The 19,999-nt window shown below is 34.2% G+C and overlaps 3 protein-coding genes across 3 annotated transcripts; all 3 read right to left on the reverse strand.

Moving 5' to 3' along the window:
- Positions 1 to 1,014: 1,014 nt before the first annotated feature.
- On the reverse strand, positions 1,015 to 4,215 carry LOC147408368 (late embryogenesis abundant protein At5g17165). Its single transcript, XM_086437347.1, has 2 exons — positions 3,987 to 4,215; positions 1,015 to 1,588 (listed from the first exon to the last, which is right to left on the reverse strand). The coding sequence occupies exons 1-2, from the start codon at positions 4,097 to 4,099 to the stop codon at positions 1,327 to 1,329; spliced, it is 375 nt and encodes a 124-aa protein (XP_086293473.1). The 5' UTR covers positions 4,100 to 4,215; the 3' UTR covers positions 1,015 to 1,326.
- Positions 4,216 to 10,841: 6,626 nt separating this feature from the next.
- AT-IE (histidine biosynthesis bifunctional protein (HISIE)) lies at positions 10,842 to 13,524 on the reverse strand. Its single transcript, XM_086437348.1, has 5 exons — positions 13,240 to 13,524; positions 12,536 to 12,781; positions 12,350 to 12,445; positions 12,087 to 12,238; positions 10,842 to 11,465 (listed from the first exon to the last, which is right to left on the reverse strand). Exons 1-5 carry the CDS (start codon positions 13,414 to 13,416, stop codon positions 11,255 to 11,257), a joined length of 882 nt encoding a protein of 293 aa, XP_086293474.1. The 5' UTR covers positions 13,417 to 13,524; the 3' UTR covers positions 10,842 to 11,254.
- An 872-nt stretch (positions 13,525 to 14,396) lies between these two features.
- On the reverse strand, positions 14,397 to 19,680 carry ENH1 (rubredoxin family protein). Its single transcript, XM_086437349.1, has 6 exons — positions 19,455 to 19,680; positions 19,087 to 19,317; positions 17,498 to 17,664; positions 15,957 to 16,038; positions 15,782 to 15,850; positions 14,397 to 14,684 (listed from the first exon to the last, which is right to left on the reverse strand). Exons 1-6 carry the CDS (start codon positions 19,569 to 19,571, stop codon positions 14,514 to 14,516), a joined length of 837 nt encoding a protein of 278 aa, XP_086293475.1. The 5' UTR covers positions 19,572 to 19,680; the 3' UTR covers positions 14,397 to 14,513.
- Between the last annotated feature and the right edge of the window lie 319 nt (positions 19,681 to 19,999).

The raw sequence follows: 19,999 nt of genomic DNA on the forward strand, positions 1-19,999 counted from the left end.
TAATATGAAATTCTTGATTTTTCCCCCTAAATGAGTCATCTTCAAACTTTTGTGATGACATCCATCCACATTTAGGAAAATATTTTAGATACTCTTATTTTTCAAGTCAATGACACGACCCTTTACATTTTTGTTATTATTTTAAATACCATATTTTTAAACTCATGACATCATCATCATCATCACCGCATCAAGCTCATATTCATATTTGTTGAAGATGATTGATTTAGAGAAGAAAATTTAAGGACATGTAGATCATTTTTCATTAACCTATAAGAGAATAGAGAGGCTAAAGGGGCACGTCACTTTAGTGCTTTCAATAGAGCATTGGATTTTATCCAAAATCCGAATTTAACAGGTGTGGATCCTTAGAGCAGATTCGAATAAAAATGGGTTGAATATGATTTGACATATCTTGATCCAAGTTGGTTCAAGGTTGGATTGATCCGTCCCTATAATCACCTAATTTTGAATGAAATATTTATTTGAAAATCATATTTTAGAAATTTCAAAATATCATTTCCTACTACTTTAATATAATATGAATTATAATAAAATAAAAGAATTATAATAGTAAAATAAAATAATACAGTAATTAGAAAAAAAAAAAAAATATATGAAACAAAAAATGCTTAATGGGGAGTGTATCCTCTGTGGTACTTTGTACCTGTTGATCACTGTAATAGTGGTGAGGTCATGTTGAAAATTAAAATCTAACACATCAGCCATGCAATGGTCATGACTTAAATCTGATTTTAAAATTTAAAAAAAAAAAAATTCTCTTTGAGTCTGATCTATGGCTTTGAAAGTAAAAGGGTAGCTAGCGCACTCCAATGTTTCAATGAATGGATTTTGATGTCTTTGCCAAGTGGCACTCTGTTGAGGATCTGCTCCCAATTAGGTGGGGATCCACAAAACTATCATAATCATAAGTGTAAGATTCAGAAATCACGAAGCACCATAAATAAATTAAAAAAAAATTGTTTTGATGCATGTGCAAACCCATGAGAGAGATGCAGAAGCTAATTTTACAAAAGGGTAGTAAGTACAAAAGAGAAATACAAGAAGTGAGAAGATGACGAAGGCATCTACCACTATAACAACGACTACAACCAATACAAAAAACAATACCAATACCACTCCACTACTAAAGCGGCATCTCTCAAATACAGGCTACTATTAACATCAAGAGAACGCAAGATCTCTTACACACAAACGCATAGAATTAGAAGCCATAGCTATCCCACAAGTACGGTATTATTGTAGAGAGTAAAGAACTACTACTTTTTAAGGCAAGAAAGAGAGGCGCTTTGTTTAGCCTTGGTGTTAGAGTTTGGGTTTGTCGACGTCTTCCATGGGACGGAACCAGGCCGTCTCCTCCAACACTGTACTACCACCGTTACCATTACCATTCGTAGTTCGCTCCCCACTTGCAACTACATTGTGCTCTGTTGCGGGACCGAAGACACCAGTCTGAGGGTGTGGGGCCCAGTACTGCTCTGATTGGAGTTGTATCACATCGTCTGGTACCACATGTGTACGCACCTGATCATCCGGGTTCTTATCATACACCGACACGTGCACTCCCCTGCCAACATCACAATCCCACGCCCACACACTCATTTACTAATAATCATAATCATCTCAACCGTTTCAAAAACAGATTTCCTAGATATTACTACAAAAATTTTCAGGAGCAAACTTAGTGGGAATCCCTAACGTCATCACCAGCTTTGATGGATTCCTTTTTCAAAAGGGATAATAATAATTAAAAAGAAAAAAAGAGGAGGGGGCCTTTACTAGTGTGCAACGAATGGGCAAGACTTATAATCTCAGCCGTTAGTAGTGCAAGCTAGAATTTTCCAAAAGAAAATCTTGACAAATGAACATGACCACACCTCTCAATCAAAATGCCACATAGATCCGTTCATCGGATTCCTAACCTTTACTTTGAGATTGATCTTTTGTGAACCCGTACTCCCAAAAGCACATTAATATAATTCTATTATTTTATTTTTACAACCATCTTGTTATTTAAAAGAAAAAAAAAAAAAAAACCGCATACTAAAAGGTGGCATCTGCAAACACGTCTCCCGACTCTCACGTGCTTATTTAATTAAGAAATGCTATCGGCACGCCAACTTTTAGTTAACACAACCCAATTAAAAATTAAGAAAATAAATAAATGGTTGAGTATGAGTAAATGTTAGGGTGCCAATAGAAATTCTCTTATTTTTCTAGATTTTTTTTTTTTTTTTTTTTGAAATAATAATTTAAACCAAACCTTTTTAATGTTTGAATGGTATGTTTTAACTTTTAATTGGGTGTGATAAATAATTTAGTAAACTATGGTGTAATAACTAAAACTTAAGGTGCCAATAGCAGCTCTCTTAATAAAAAGGTCGTTTGATATATATCTGATTTGATTAAAATTTTCTTGGATTTTGAGAGGAATAGCCTCGATTATAGTAAGTTTAAATGTTACATTTTTGATATCCAAATCTCATTATCATTAGTAAAGATATCGTATCATTGCTAAGTGAATGAGCATACGCAATTCCAAAGAATAACTGATAAGATTGGTGACGGATAGATGATTCTTAAATTACCAAAACACCCTATAAAAGGCACTTAATTTACCAAGATGTCCCTACCTAAGTCTAACATTAACAAATGCCACCATTCCTCTTCTTCATCCAGAAAAGACAACTAAGCAAATTTTCTTCTTTTCTTTTTGAAATTAATTTTTTTTTAGCGATAAGACTTGCAGGCCTTATCCATATGTGATCTCAAGACGGATAAGCCGATAATTACAGTTAGGTTTTGATCACTGTTACATGTACAACGTGGTTGTCACGCTTCACAACCCCATGTATCATTCAGTCAGTTGGTGGGTCCACCTTTTAGTATAAATTTCAATTCTCAATCAATAAATATCTGACATGAGATTAACTCTACGGTCCTAAATGTTTGCTTGAGCTAATTTTCGTTGTAGATAATAATAAGATATGCCACGTGGCAACAACCGGATGTACACATAACACATCCGATTTCCCAGAAAAGTTGGTAAGCCTAAAAAAGAGATCGGATCGTATGCAACAGGGTGGAGGATTAAAACCCTCCTCCCACACCTCAACGCATGTCACGTAAGACATAATTCACAGAATAAATGCCTAAGATATCTCCTTTTCAAAATTTCATTAGATTGTGGCTTACGTGGCATGCGTTGAGGTGTGGGAGGAGGATTTAAATCCTCCATCGGGTGCATAAGATCTAGACTCCTAAAGAATACTGTACCAGTCTCCCCAAAGTGTACAGTTACAGAGTTTGGTATTCCTCGAGATTTTCGAGATTTGCGTTGTGACACTGTTGACCGGTGAGGACCAGCAGGACCAGCAAACACTGAGGATCAGTCCTAGGGAAGATCCTCCCATCTCGACCGTCCGTTTAACACTCTACTCAAATTCCAAGAAACAAGGAGAACAAAGTGTTGAAATAAGGCAAATCGAAGAATAAAAGGTCTTTTGAAGGTGTACAAGAAGAAGATGGAAAATTTTTGGCGAAAATCACAGAAATTAAGTTTGCAAGAAAAATAAAGGATCGCTAATACATAAGAGGAAAATATCCTAAAAAAAACCACAGATAAAAAAAGAAAACCTTCAGAAATTCAATTAAGAAGCACAAAACTAGACGATCAGCCCAAAGAACAAAAGAATTTTAAAAACAAGCTTCATCAAAATTGTTAAATTAGGCACAAAAAAAAAATGGCACAAACAGCTAAAAATAAGTTCATAAATCTACAATCTAAGCAAAGAATTACACGAAAATTTCAAGAAATAGCTTCTGAAAGTCGCTAATTTCACAGAATCAGCTCAAACAACAACGATTTATCTGAAAATCTCCACATACGCAAAGATCGATTCAAAGAAATCTGAAGAACTAGATCAAAGAACAGAACGATCTGGAAGTTTAGAGAGATTTATTACCTGACAGCAGAGGAACGAAGCTGAGATGGATCTCGAGAGCTACCGCTCCGGATCTGGTTGACAAATCGCTTCCCGAGACTTGCGATTCCTCGACTTTGCGAATTGGCGGCCATGCAAGAGAAGCTCTGAGATGGAGAAGAAAGCTTAAATGATCGAAATTTCAGAAACAAAGAAAAAAGATAAAGAAGCTCAGACACTACAGATCGACAGATCTCTATTTATAAACAAAGTGTCTCTCTCTCCTTCGTTCTCACCTACTCCGTATCAAACGTACTATTTTTATTCCGTCAAAAGTAAACGGTACGGTTAACGACTGCCGTCAAGTAACGGAATCTTTCCAAGAGTCTGGACGAATATTCGTGGGAATTTCTAGATGGCGTCAACCAACCCATTTCAACGGTGTTAGTTGGCTAGTGGTCGGTTACGGAAGGAGCACATGATATTGGTTCACTTAAATGACCATAACACCCTCAAATCAATTCTGAAATACCAGTGTTTGGAATGAATAAAATAACAAAAATTCTGAACTGACTTTCTTAGACTGCGTCAAACACTGCACTGACGTGGAAGTGCATAGAGAACCGTTGTTTTTTAAGATGCATCTCGAGGAAATAAATGTATGGCTATCTGTGTACTGCCACATCATTGCAGTGTTTAACGCAATGTCCAATAGAGTCAATCTAGCATGACTCATAAAATAATAAGAAGATGAGATGCAAATGAGAAATGAGCTGACTGTCAAATTGACAGAAATCTCCTTGTGGTAACTTTCTTTTAAGTAGTTTGACTTTTGACTTTCCTAACTAATGTACCACTGCTCAATTTTAACTTTACTAAGAGTCTTGCTATAGTGATCTCCATAGATATGTTTTAGTTGTATCTCGGAGAAAAACATCTACGGGGCATACTTGTGCCACCACATCAAGATGTTCCCGTGTATCTACCTCTAAAGTCACTCCAGCATTAATCTTCCATAATTATGTGTGAGTTTTGGAACGTAAGTCAAAAGTTCATAATAAATGAGGGCCATATAAGGGAGAAAAACCAAATCAACTTTTAAGCGGAAGAAATAAAAAAGTATTACCTTCCAAAAACCAAAAAACAAAAAGATGATTGACAATTGGTCATTTTTTGTTACGATAAATAACAGTTTGATCATTTTTTAAGGCCTTGTTTGATGAGCATTGCATTTAAAATCACTTCCATAAGAATTGCAGTTTTCTTGGCATTTGGTAAGTGTTAAGGATATACTTATTGGGAAAGAACCTGTACCGATATTTTGGTAAATATATTTAAAAGTTGAGTCTTTTGAATCATTAAATTAAGAATTGTGATTTTTTTACTCGAAATTTTTCGCTCGATCCATATGTGGTTGACATGAAAAGGACACAGAACCATAGATATTTTATCTTCGGAATACACAAGGTAAAAAAATCAATGATTTTGTACCCTTACCACATCAACCGGGTATAGATTAAGTGAAAATTTTTGAGTAAAAAAATCATTAATGTTGAATTAATATCTCAAAAATATTTTGGTGGTTATTTAATTATTATATAAAAGTCCAATTTTTTTAACTTTTGAATTCTCATAAATGTGAGAAGAAGGAAGTTGATCTAGATAGTTTTATTTTTTTCCCCACCCTCGTTTTTCATTCATCTTCTACGCTTGGCAGGAAGTGAACAGTCGTGTTATTATCAAATAATTCATTAATAACTTACGTATCAATAAGAACCTATCGAATGGAGATAACGGTGGCAATCATAATCAATAAATATTAAAAACAATGGCAAGACAAACCCATGAGATATTGTGAGACAAGTACTCGGATAACATAAGAATTTCGAATAAGAAAATTTGGGAGTGAGCTCACGATGAAGGTGTAAACTAGGATGAGATAATTGAGATGGTCACATGTGTTAAAAATGATTCACCTTAACTATTATAATGAGAAAAGGTGGAGTAGATACAGTTCAACACAAAAATTTGAGTGGCCATAAGTACTCTCATTTTCTATCTCTTTTTAATTATGTAATCTTATGGGAAAAAAACTCTTTAATCAATATTTTTAATTATAAATAAGCTCATGTGAGTTTGCACACACCGCCTTCTACTTTGATGAAAAAGTAGGGATGAGAATTAAATTCAAAAAGCCACATGCCATAATGTGAAGAGGGTTCCTTCAAAATTTTGAAATGGAGGACCGGCTCAAACACAAGGCCAATCAGGCAACCGTCTTGAAAAATCTCTTGAAAATAATTTTTTATTTTGAAAACAAAAGGCAAACGTACATGTACCAAAAGGGCATATTGGTAAAGATATTGGCATGATTTTTAAAATTAGCCAATATGTGTTGCAATTTTTCTTGATTTTTAACGAAAGGATAATGCTGAAGTGACCTCAAACTAGAATCTCATATCGCATTTCTTGACGTGAAAGTGGATAAGAATCATATGAGTGAAAAAACACCAATGGTTCCCATTGGCTTTCACATCAAAATGTGAAAGTGTATTAAGTTTAGAAAAATACTTTCCTTACAAATTGAATTAGATTTCAAATCTTACTGAGGATTGTTGAGTTCACATGGATTACCACATTGACAATCCAACACCACATCCTTCTAAATTTTATAGAACAACTCATATTTAAAAAAAAAAAAAAAAAAAAAAAAGACTGTTTTGATCTTCATCAAAGGTGTTTAAAGTGGAGGGCTACCAAACTCTCAAATTTAAAATTGAAATTCAACCATCAAAAATAACATTTTTTTTCAAAAATTCTTCAAATTTTGTGTCCTCTTTAAATTTTTTTTTTATCATTATATAAAAATTAATTAATATTATTTATATAATAAGTTAGTCAAGCTACTCTGACTCTTAAGTGTAGACGTAAAAGTGGGGACTTGAACCACTTCTACTCCATTTGAAATTAAGGCATGTCATTAATTTCAAAATGCTTGGGAATCTCTAATATTCACCAAAACATGGGATAAGTGTTCACGTTGGAAGTATATCTCATAGGTAAAGTTTTTTTCTATCATTATATAAAAATTAATTAATATTATTTATATAGTATATAAAGCTTCAGTTTTTATTGAGCCGGCCCAGAATGGGTTGCCTGCTCCAAAGTTTGGCTCCCATTTATGTATTTGGGAGTTAATAATGGAGCTAGTAAGGAGTTTGTGGGGGTAATTTCCCCGCATAATTTTTTTTGGATGATTTTATATATTCTTTAATTTGAGATACCCCTACATTTTCAACTTATCACATGTCCATTTACCTCTTGACTTAGGCCTTTTCTCGTAGATTAATTGAAAATGACTTAAATATCATTTTCTTTAACTTCTAATAAAAAATCTCTAAATTTCTCCTCCAAAATCATTCATCTTCAAACTTTTCAACTGTACCATTAACCACAATTTGCCCTCATTATAAGAAAATCCTAACTCCGCCTCTGAAAAAGACTACCAAGTCTCTTTAAAAATTTAATAATCTAACTTATCTGATACGAACGAACGGATTGGGTTTCGAGATTAGCTCTAATAAATTTTTTTGCCCACCAAAAAAAAGAGAGATAAGAGATTGCCACATGGCATGTTCGTATGGTTCAAATGTCAAAATTGATCCCTCCAGTAGAGTAGCAAACTTTTCTAATTATTGATTACATTTAATAATAATAAATATAAAACTTCAGTTAAATGGTCAAGATTGATAAAAGTAAAGTTTTTTTTTTTTTTTTTTAAATTTTCCTTTGACAATTCAACAGATCTGGTGGTTGTGAACTTGTGGTCACTTGATCATGTGATTTACAACTATAAATTATTGAGAGATTAAATTGGCACACGAACTTTTACTTACAACTCACCAATTCCTTTTGAAGTTAAACGATTTGTCCACATAGAGATTAGTATATTATAAGTAAAAGTTGGAGTGTTAATAGAAGCTCTCAAATTATTTTCTAACGGGTACTGTACAAGGGTAATATAGAGATATAAGGAGGTAGGTGGGTGGGCATTGTAGAGCATACAAAACGTGATGTTAATGTCCCACACTCCCACCAACCAACTTTTATCTTTTAATTGCTGTTGGGTTCCAAGGGATCTTTAATAATAGGGATAGATCCCTTGCAGATTACAAGTTGTCCTATTGTTTCTCCACCTAAAAATATTATGTATTTAAAAAAAAAAAAAGATATATTTTTTTTAATTAATTAAATCTCATTGAAAATGTTTTTGCGATCTCTTTTAATCCACACATAGTTGCAAATTGTAATTGCTGATTCGATACCTTAATGACATCTTCTTTGAGTGATTTATGATAAAAATCATCTTATCATCTTTCCCAAGGATTCTTTCAGGGGCATTAGGTCTCGTCAATCAAACACAATAGATTATGTTATTTTTAATCTCAAATTTGAGTTTTTTTTTTCTTCTTCTTCTGAGAAACATTTTCCTAACTAAGTAAAGATTTGAAACTTAGTAAGAGTCGTTTTGCTCAAATGGCTTACCACCTTAGCAATCCAACATCACGCTCTATGTTATTTCCAAAAATATATATAATTTCTTTTTAACTTGATCTAAGGTTTTGAAAATGTGCGGCTACTAAACTTTCACATAACTCCCAAACTTAAAATTGAAAATCAATGGAGAAAAATAATATTTTTGTTAAATAACAAATTTTTTGTTACACTTCGTGACAATCATGGTTTCAAAGAACAAGACTTCAAAATCAATTTGATAGGCACTGATCGTGATTAATATTAGGCTTTTCAATTCTTTCCAACCTAATTGTACATCAATTTACATAATTATATTTTGAGATTAATTAGGCTTGTTTAGGAATTTGTGCACTCAACAAAAAGGGTTTTTATAGAAGCAATTCCTTTTTAAATTCATTTATAAAAAAATTCATGACTTCAAAATTAGGCATTTGACACATCATTTTAGATATTTCGATAATTATATGGAAAGAGTTGTGTTGGAGTGACCTCAAGATTGTACTTTATATCACACATCTTGACATGAAAGTGTAAAGGAACTATAGATATTTTTTCACTCATATCTCGATGAAAATCATTTATGATTTCTATACACTTTCACATCTCGGTGTGCGATGTGAGATACAATCTTTAGGTCACTTCAGCATTATTCTAATCAATGTAATAAAATACAATGGTAGACCTCATTCCTTTGTCTTAATCTTTTTACCTCATAAAGAAAGTTTCTCGAAGACAACTTTACTTTTATTTTATTTTCTCTTCCTCTCCTTTCCAAGAAGAGTCGTGATATTTTGACTTGAAAATTTTCATTTAGTCTATACTTGATTGAAGTGGTAAGTGAACTGAGTACAGAACAAGTGAAAATTTTCGAATTAGATTATTATTAGTCTTTCAAAAATATCCTTCAACTTTTTATATTTTCTTTCTTCTTCTTCCTTTTTATTATCTTTTCTGTTTCACCCCTTTAATCTTAAAGAGGATGTCATTGACAAACTTTATTTTATAGGATGAAATATAGGTGGTGGTCTCTACTTCCTTTATCCCCCCTTACAAAGAAGGGTTGAGATTTAATCTCGTTGTAAATAATATTGATGACAACTTTGAACTTTATGATATTTATTTTAGTGAACATCCTTTCAACTTTATTGCATTTCCTTTTCTATCCCTTTTGTCTAGAATACCCTTTAAACATTATATATTTCTTTTCCTTTTCTCCCAATTTTTCAATCATACCCCTATTCTCCCTTATTTTTTAGTAATACCCCTCTTACTCGATTTCATTATCATCTTTTGCCCTCCTAACTCTGTAGAGAATATCTATGCCAATGGACACGGCCAAACTCTAGATAATTTACTAAGTTAAATATATTTTTGAAAAATAATTTAATGACTAACTTAAAAACAAGGGGAGGTAAATGCAATTATCAAAATGTAAGGGGGTTAACATGAAATTATAACTTACTAGGGGTCAAAGAGCAATTTACCTAAAATAATAATAAAAATTAAAATAGAGTGACTTATTTAGACATTTTTATTAGACTTTGTCAAAGTCAAGAAGTTGACTGTTTTATATATTTTTCAATTTAGACAATCATGTATTATAAACCATGTGCTTAAGAAATAAACTTGAGCTGGAGATACCTCACATTAAAAGTTCATATGATTTAGTCAAAGAAAAATATTTCTAAAGACTTTAAAAATAGATTCTAGCATCTTAAAATTAATAATAATATTGTTTTGTTCTCTACAAAAATAGTAATATATAGTAAATAATTTAGTCAAAATCTCCATCCGACTATGATTTTTCAAGCTCACACGGACAAGTTGATGAGTTAACTCGGTTTTTTTTCACAAAATTGACTCGAGTTCATTGCATAAAATTTTGGGACCAATCAGCTCGAAATCCATTCTGTCCATTTGCCAAGATTCAAAGCTCCATAATCTACCATTAGGGCTTGTTAATGGATCTGATTCAGTTGAGGTCAATTCAAATTTGATCCAATAAGAGTCGGACCAAATCCAAATCAACAGCTTATTGGATTGGATCATTATCAGATCGGATCTTTATCGACCCTAACATTTGGATCCAAATCCTTTTTCAGAAAAGATAATTAAGCGGGCTGGATTTTGGGTCAGATAACTGAATATATTGAAGGGAAAAAAAAAGAAGAAGATTATATTGCCACAGGAACTTTTACTATCAGCACCTCAAGATGCGTGTTAATTCGTTGGTGATTATTTACATATGAATTGGGGCGCTATTAGCAAAAGTTGGTGTGCCAATAGAATCTCAAAAACAATCCTGCAAAAGAGAGCCTCTAAAAGAGGCAAGCTGTAAGAATCTCGAATCCAAACAAACCATGAAATAAATATAAAACCACTTCTGGTTCTTCTGATAATAATGAAATATCAAAATCAAAGGCCGCAGATCGAATGAGAGAGCTGGGGTTTCTGTTTCTCGATAATAAACAGCAACATTTCATAAATAATGAAACTTTTATTCCCATAAGAGCTGATACAACAATAAAACATAAGACAGACAGGGGAACTGATACAATAATTAAACATAGGCAAGACAAGGGAACCTTTGTGCCACAAGGATGTGAGGTCGTTAGTTCGACAACTTAAATGGGCTGAAATTAGTGCCCACTGCCTCCAAAATGATTCGAAAAATATACAAGATCGATACCCATCCATCCTCCTCCCATAATAGTTGTAGCTAACCTGCAAGTGACGGCAAGCAAACAGACTATCTGATTGGAAGTTTCCGCAACTCAGACTTGGCCATGTGATTTCCTACTGGTCTTTTCCTCGATACCCGACTTAGAGAATCTCTGCCTGAGAAGTTGGAGAACATCCTCTGCTTTCACATCTTTGACTGCCAGTAGAACCATGGCATGATAGAGCAAATCCGCCATTTCTGAAGCAGCACGCGATTTATCCTCGTTCTCCTCCAATGTTCTGCACAACTCATCTGCCTCTTCCCTGTCGAAGGAGGTTTCCAATCCCACATAAGATTTATTATTTATTTATGGGTGAAGGGTTAGTGGTTAGGAAGGTGAAGTTGGGCTCAAGGGGGTTAGAACCTAGGAGACATGAGAACAACACTCCACAAGGCTTACCAAAGAATCCTAGTTTTCAGTTTAAAAAATCCGTTTTAGTTGCTGGGGTTTTATGTCTTACTCGAGAAATATAAAAAAGCTCATCAACATGTTAGAAATCTTCAAGCAAAATACTTGGGACGAAGAAGAATTCCTTCAAAACCCACCAATGCCACATTATTGGCAATTATCATAAAGAATTGAAACCTAAGATTTAAAAACTCGTTTCAGGGCAATGTCTAACCAAGACATTCAAATATTTCATTCTCATCTAGGCTGAAACATTCTGAGATCTTATAAAACTTTAAACCATGACGGGACCTTTCTTTTTTCCCTACCATCCAAAACGAGGCAAACAGATGAGATACTTCAACTATCCAATTGGATCAATTTTTCTCGTGGGGATAGTGTGTACTTTTAATTCCATGATCAAAAGATATATTATTAAGTAAAGATGAATTTCTAAGCACAAGCGAAAGCAAGATTAATGAAACAATTTAGATACCGGATTTTGGAGCACAACAAATCCTTGTCAAGCAAAAGCCGCTTTGTCCATGAAGGCTTCCCATTTTCAACTTGTCCAATTTCAGCTTTCCGTTGGGCGATTGTAGACTCTAACGAGTATAACGTTGTCAATGCCAACCTATTTTCTTCTACCTGCGATAAATATTCCATTAAAGAAAACAAGCTACAACAAGGAAATCAACCCTCAAGAAATCAATGTCAACATTTATAACAGATTATTAAAGGTATGTCAAGATTTTTGACCTCGGAATGTTTGAGGAAATCATCAACTGATGAATAGTAGCAAGTTTCTGATCCTGTATGGCAAGTGGGTCCATCAGGCTTCCCAAGATATATTATCTGATAAATAAAATTCAAAGCTAACTCTGTTAATATCTAACAAGCTAAGTCAAGCACAAATTCCAAAAAATGGGTTCTACGGAAGCATACAGAATCACGATCACAGTCAAGAAAGATGTCTTGGACATTAATGAAATTCATGGATGTCTCTCCCTTTATCCACAATGACGACCGTGATCGACTATAGAACGTTGCTTTCCGAGATGAAATGGTGGTAGCAAGTGCTTCTCTATTCACAAACCCTTGCATCAGTATGGCTCCCGTGTCTACGTTTTGAGCAATCGCCACAGCCAAACCTTTGTTGTCCCATTTCACACTATCCAGCAACGTCACCACCTAAATTTTTTTTCCCATAAGACATGGTATGATATCTACTTCATATAAGTAAAAAAAAAAAAAAAAATCTATGCCATTGAATCCAAAATATCAGGATCAGAATCATGAATCTTATTTCACTATTGATGTTTGTGTTGTACATGGGCTATCACTAAAATAGGTTGGCTTAAAATACAAATGTTCCAGAGCAAGAAAAATGTAAATAATTGAAAATGTGAGTGTAATTGTTAGAAATGTGGAATCAATATGTAGCTCATGTAATCATGAAATATAGATTTTAGAAAAGGGAGAGATTTACATTAGCTATGAAGATAAGAGATGAATTGTTGAAGGTTTTGATCCATGCCTCAAGGTTTAGTCATGTTTGGATCTAGTAGTATTTAAGTATTTAGATATTTCTCTGTTAAAAGTGAAAATAAAACCCTAATTTCTCAAAATCTAAAACCGGTAATTAGTACCTTAGATTCAAGATGAAGATCTTTATCTGATTTCTGAGCGGATGAACAGACTAAATAACAGTTGTTCTTGTTCTTGTTGAATCTGATGTTATCCCGCTTAGAAAATGAGAAGGGACGATCTTTTTCTCTTAAAGGACAGCTCAAAGATGATAAACGGCTAAAGGAGGAGGCCGCCATTAAAGACCAGAAATTGAAAAAAACTGAGTTGGGCACTGCAAGTGATTTCAAGTGGATGTTACCCTACACATTCCATTGGAGATGGAATCCATCACTTCAAGGAAAAACTGAAGCAGCAGATTTGGAATTAATAACCCTTAATCTAAGGGCTGTAATAACTCATAGAACTTGCTAATCTAACGGCTGTAATAAAATACTTATTTTACTGTTTTTAGAATTTTTAGGACAGAATTTTTTTTGTCATTTTTACAAATTCTTGTGTTGAGTATGATAAAATTCTGATTCTGATATACTGTTCATTTTAATACCCAAAACATGTTTTTCATTGAATTCGTCATTTTTATAATCAACGAATTCACTGATAAAATACCAACAAACTTGTCGTTACCTGCAATCTCACTGGTAATTTATCAACACATTCATTTTGGAATTTCACTAAAATGTTGGGGTGCCAATAGAAGTTCCCTCAAAAATTTTTATTTTTTTTTGCTAGATTTCTACTTTTGGATTTAGAATTTTATATGATCCTAATCATAATTGCAAACAACTACTGAAATTGTCTGAACAAGTATTAATGTGGAGATTATAATTTGAGCCAAACCTTTGTTATGTTTGGAGAGTGTGTTTAATCTTTAACTGGATATTGGGGTGTAATAAGTAAATATTGAGGTGCCAATAGCAGCTCTCTATTTTAATAGCAACTGTAATGTTATTTTAAATTAATTTCTTGAATTTTTTTTTTTTTTTTTTAAAGCTTTGGTGAAAATTAAATAAAAAAATCCATATAGGTGATGATCTTGACACAGATCTTCAGGACCATCAAAGCTTGTTTGGGTGAAAATATTTAAATTTTTTTTTTTTTTTTTGAAATAAATTAGTGGCTAAAATGTCCATAAAAAGCAGTTTCTCACTTAAACACACAAAGCTTACAAAACAATCCACATTGCAATCTTATATGGGGACTGGCCTTAGGCCATGCATGAAGAAATGCGATTTGGGATATTAAATCATTTGAATACAAAAGAGAGAAAGTCAATAAAAAAAATTATAATCTTTTACAAGTTTCAAAAAATACGAAAATGATCGTATAGATGAAATCATTGAAGTCCATAAACAAGCAAAGCTCCAACAGCAGCAAACCCTGCAACGAGCCCAACAATCACAGCAATTGGCGGCAAACCCCCTCCAATTGGTTTTCCAGTGGCCACATCATATTGGGCAAACCGCTTCTTTGGCGCTAGACACTGTGGGCATACATAAGAATCCGACTGCACAATACCCAAGACATTGTTAAGGAGACGTTAACTTATAAGTCTCGCCTTAAGTTAAGACCACCACCATGATTATGATCATCCGAAGCCTTATCCCAAAAATCTGGGGTTGGGGTCGTGTTAACCAACAAACTACTCCAAAAGACCGATCTGTTGGAGAGGGTAATAACTATGAACATAAGAGGGCCATGGGGCTTAATTAACTAGGGTACGACTCACCCGAGAGTGGAGGAAATATACGCTAAACACTCCTCACACCTATAAGAGTGGAAAGAATTGACGAATCCGTGACCAGTACGAACCTTTTGCTCTGATACCAAGTTAACCAACAAACTCCTCCAAAAGACCAGGAAAGGGGGAGAACTATCACACGGCTCAACTGAATCCACATGCCCCAATCAATGGTATGCAAATCAAATGTGGGATAACAGAACAAAATTCACAAATAACTTTTGTCGATATAAGCCCATTGACATCTCTGTATGCACCCACACACATTTGAACTTTGGAGGGCCCAAAACCATGACAAATGGAAACATCGGAAGTGAAGAGACTTGACGCAATTTTTATACTAATTATCAGCCCAACACTACATGCACCTTCATCTGGGCTTGGGACAAGTAATGCAAACCTAAAGCTCAACATAAGCAGAGTTTTGAAACATAAAAAGGCTGAAGTTTGAAGGAATACTATTAATTTTGATCTACCTCATAGTGTTTTTAAACATGTTTGATGTGCTGGAGGAAATAATTTAGTAACATACTCAATTGTCCCACACCAAATATGGAGTCTCTTCTGGTAACTAAGGCTGGGAGACCATCTCAATCCATGAATGGGTGCATCCATGGTTCTGGTCAGAAATTGTGTACTCTCTATCATACAATACGGATCAAACTTCGGTTAGTCCTTTTTTGGGGGTGGTAGGTCTGGCCTTCAGTTAGTCAATGAAGTAAGAACTGGTCAAGGGGGCAATGTCAACAAACTATTGCCATAGTCTATCAAAAATATAGGTGGAAGGTCTAAATTACTCACAAATCTTTAAAAAAAAAAAAAAATGTTTGGCAAAAGAAAACCAAAGAGATAAGTAGGCTTGCCTGCTCTTCAAAAGGTTTCGATAAGGTGTAAATAAATCCACAATCAAGGCATATGTGAGTCGCTCTAGCCTGCAATATGATGGATCCTCATAAAATTTAATTTACAAAAAAACTAAATCAAAAATAAAAATTAATAATAATATACATAAACTCATGATGCCAAGATGATGCTTGCCTTTTGAGCCTCAGTTAATTTACGTCCAAAGCGAGGGGGAGCTGGACGCTTTGGCAATCGCTTTACATCCACTTCAGCACCTCTGTAACAAGAGGGAAGGAATGAGTGTAGGGGAGTATAGAGCCTAGTTTTACGGGCGAATTGGTGATTCTTGAATACTTTTACATTTAAACAATAAGAAAAACTATAACCATCAAAGCCTTATCCCAATAAGTTCACCTTATGTTACAACATCATGAGTAATTTTTTCATCTCATATGAAAAAAAAATTCATCAATGATGAAGAAGATATGTCCAAGGTTACGGCAATTAGGTATACAATTTGGCCTTTTCCAAAATCCTGGATACAAACATGGACTACCATTGTCAAAAGAGTCGTGATTTTCTAACACCTCCTCTGACATACGCCCTCATACGCTCCCTGACGTGGCATGGGCTAGAACCATAGATTTTTTCCTCAGGATATACAACGGTACATCCCCATAAATATGTACAGTTGTGTATCCCGAGGAAAAACATCTATGGTTCTAGCACATGCCACGTCAGGGAGCATATGTCAGAGGGGGGTGTCTGAAAATCATTATTCTTAAAAAAAATATATGATACATACTTTCACCAATGTGTGTATTAACATACAATAAAAAAGTGTATAATAGTCAAACAAACAATCCAAATACCTTATATTATATCATTTATAAAATGTAGTGTTGTAATATTGATTTAAACAAATATTTCCGTTAATATACTGTATATTTTTTCTCTTCTATTATAAATAAACTAGTAGCTGGCATGTGCAGATGCACATGTATTAAAAAAAGGGGGTTATGCAATTTTTCTAAGCGTCCTTTTGTAATTTAAAATATTAATTAAGGTAATTTTGAAGATAAAATCATAAGAGGATATTTTTGTAAATTTTGAAAACTGACTAAAGTGATATCTTATCTGTTTTGACGAAAATGACCTCAATAATATTAAGGTCAAATAAAAATATGAGTGCATTTTTGGACTTCCAAATTTTGGTGTCAAACCACTTTACTCCTAGATTAATGTAAACGATGAAAACCAAGAAGAACCAAGAGTTTACGTGGTTGGACTATGCCTAGGTCTACAATGAGAGTCAGACGTTTCGACTGTTTTGAGAATGAAAACCAGTCAAACTTATAAACCCCAACCTGTAGATTTGCCATTCCTGAACCAACTCTCCCTTGGTTCCTTAATTTGTAACCAAACCAATTCTAGCTTTGGTCGCACAATTTGTAGCCAACTACTTTTCTTTCGAAGATATTAGGTGAAACAATTACCCAACAGTTAGGGCAAATAGAATACAAGGCATAAACATAAACATAATAAAAGTTTTTTCTTTTTTTTTTGCCAAACATAAGTAGACATGTATGAGGTGCGAATGCAATCAATTTTGAGAATCTTTCTACCAATGGGGTTTATTGGCATTATGCACCTAGTATAGAAGAGACTAATTAAGCACTCTTCAAATACTACAAGGCACTAGCTTCAACAAAGAGGAGAAAGATTGGATGGATGACCTGTTTACTACAAAGTAGACGGAGTCAGGCTTTGCTTGGATGGCAGTTTTCGTAAATCCCAGCTTATCTGCAGGCCAAAGTTCATCTCCAAAGAAGCTGCTTGTGTACAACACCTGATCCCCTGACTTGAGCCCTGCTTTTGCTGCATTTCCACCATTCTCCACCGCCTAACAACATATCGGTCATTACCCAAAGAACCATCATTTTCATACCCTTATAGTCCACTTATCAAAAAAAATACCCTCATAATCCAATATATATGTTTTTAATTTTTCATTTGGTTCACAAGAACTTTATTTTGAAAAAAGATTACTTTTCCTGAAGAATTTTTTCTTTTAAACCGATTCTTCAGGGAGAATCCCTAGAAAACCATTGCAAAAACATTGTTTTCCACAGGTTGGTATTTAGAATGCTAGTTTTTTTTTTTTTTTGGCTTATCGCGGGTATCCCCACCATTTATGTGAGACTAATCCCATGGTCACATGCACCGCCCCCTTGGAAAGTCCTACGTGCAACTGGTTGAGTAGAGGGTCAACCGGACCCTGTAGGGTGGCCCCAAAGAATTCATAGCTTTGTGGGGTTTCGAACACTTGACCTACCCTTCCTGAGGAGATTATCAAGGTCCGGCTTGCCACTAGGCCAACCTCTTGGGGTTAGTCATAATGCTAGTTTGATTGGTTAATTAATTCTCCGTTTCGAATGAGATATAAGTCTACTTTTGTTACAACATCCATATTTGAGTTTTAAAACCAAAAACCTACGCCTGAAATACGTAAAGACTCACATCGATTGATTCAATTAAAAAAAATTAGTGAATAAACATATCCAATCTATTGAGAAGATGGTACAAAATGACATGTATGGAGATAGCAACAAAAGATATAAAGACTCATGCCTTAACTGAATGAATATATAATTCAAGATAGAGTTGAACGGCAAGATAGAATTTGTTGGAAATTCGGCAGTAAATTTTCAGAAATAATTGATAACAGTAATACATGCCAATTAACCGTTACTACTTTCAAAGTTTCATTGCACAATTGTTAGGTTAAAATAATGGTAACACCTACCATACATAGCACATTATAACCTTTTCATTTTTTATTTTTTATTTTTTGCTCGATAAACTTGTTTTTAATGAGATCAGTAACTCGGTGATGGTGGTAATTGAATCCATAGAGGACACGTGAGTAATTTACTAGTTGTGGTAGGGGTTGACATGGAAAAATATAAAAATTGGATATAGAAAAGATGAGCAAAGACATTTTCACCCTACTAATATAATAAAGATGGTAATATGTCATCTTATTGGAAAATGAGGAAATTTAGATAATTTTTTTCCCTCTTAGAGTTGCATTTATAATAGTGAAGATTGTTCTAATTCTCAGTTAAACAAGTGGAATGAATAAAAGAAACATACCCTTATCAAATGTAACATTAGCCCATGTTGCATTGAACAAGGGGGCTAACAAAACCAAAATAGCTATCATTCTTCCCCAAAATACTCTTTACTAATTACATAAATTACCATTAAAAAATTAAAGATAGAGAAGAATATTAAGAATTCAAGATAGATTAGAACTACTCACAGTGATGACAACACCACCACCTGATTTTTGACCCAAAGTAAGCCCTAATGGTTTATCAACTTCAACCTCAATGTTCTTTGAAGCCCCAGCAGTTCTTGCTTTGACCTCAAGACCACCCCTTCTTCTTCTCCTCTCTTTAATGTTAAAACCACTCATCCTTCCTTCATCTAATAAAGAATTTGAAAAACCCTTTTTGGCATCTTGAAGTGTAAGACCTTGGAAGGTTGTTTTCTGTACTTGATGTGGTGGATACAGAGAGAAAGAGAGTGAGAATTATTGGTTTTGCTTCAATGGGTTTTCATTAAAATTTAAAAAAAAAAAAAAAAAAAAGGGGGGGGGGGGGGGGGGGAGGGGGGTTGATTGATTACCTGATTTTGTAAGGTTGTTGGTGGTGCAAGTGTTGAAGTGGTTTTGAGAGATTGGTGATTCCTGGTGATGGAAATGGCGGAGGAAGAGGGACCTGCAACTACAGAAGCTGATGACATGTTGGCTTTTGATCAGAAGAATGAGATTGAATTTTTTCCAATGAGAAGAGAAGAACAAGAAGCTTGCATGTATAAGTTTAAAAAGTGGTGATTGGTTCATTGGTTGCACTGCTGCACCACTGGATAACCTTTTAGTGGTGGGGAGGGTGGGAAGCACACTCCACCTTCAATAACAAAAGAGAATGCTAAGCTGCAGCCTATTGCAGCTTTAGATGATAGACTCTAGCTTCTTGTAAAGGACATCTGGCTGAGAGATGGGTCCAAAAACACTACTGTGGTCATCAATTTTTCTTTTTTCTTTTTAGTGTTTTTTTTTTAAATATTAATTTTAGGTCACCCGTATTTTCAAACTGGTCATATGAACACATCCCTCTTCCCCTTGTCCGTCATGTAGGATTTATTTTAGAGTCATGCTAGGGTGACACAAA

The sequence above is a fragment of the Akebia trifoliata genome, chromosome 3, assembly GCF_017979445.1.
Source record: "Akebia trifoliata isolate Shusen 1 chromosome 3, ASM1797944v1, whole genome shotgun sequence".
Classification (NCBI taxonomy): Eukaryota; Viridiplantae; Streptophyta; class Magnoliopsida; order Ranunculales; family Lardizabalaceae; genus Akebia; species Akebia trifoliata.

Bases quoted from the DNA above. Each gene is read 5' to 3' on its own strand.
- AT-IE (XM_086437348.1), bottom strand. From the start codon at position 13,416: ATGGCGGCCTCCTCCTTTAGCCGTTTATCATCTTTGAGCTGTCCTTTA. The intron at 12,446-12,535 runs GTATGCTTCCGT...TTTATTTATCAG, and splicing joins TTGACTGTGATCGTGATTCT to ATAATATATCTTGGGAAGCC. The intron at 11,466-12,086 runs GTATCTAAATTG...CTCCTTCGACAG, and splicing joins TTGTTGTGCTCCAAAATCCG to GGAAGAGGCAGATGAGTTGT.
- ENH1 (XM_086437349.1), bottom strand. From the start codon at position 19,571: ATGTCATCAGCTTCTGTAGTTGCAGGTCCCTCTTCCTCCGCCATTTCC. The intron at 17,665-19,086 runs GTGAGTAGTTCT...ATATGTTGTTAG, and splicing joins GTGGTGGTGTTGTCATCACT to GCGGTGGAGAATGGTGGAAA. The intron at 15,851-15,956 runs GCAAGCATCATC...ATCATATTGCAG, and splicing joins AATTAACTGAGGCTCAAAAG to GCTAGAGCGACTCACATATG.
- LOC147408368 (XM_086437347.1), bottom strand. From the start codon at position 4,099: ATGGCCGCCAATTCGCAAAGTCGAGGAATCGCAAGTCTCGGGAAGCGA. The intron at 1,589-3,986 runs GTAATAAATCTC...TGATGTTGGCAG, and splicing joins CTTCGTTCCTCTGCTGTCAG to GGGAGTGCACGTGTCGGTGT.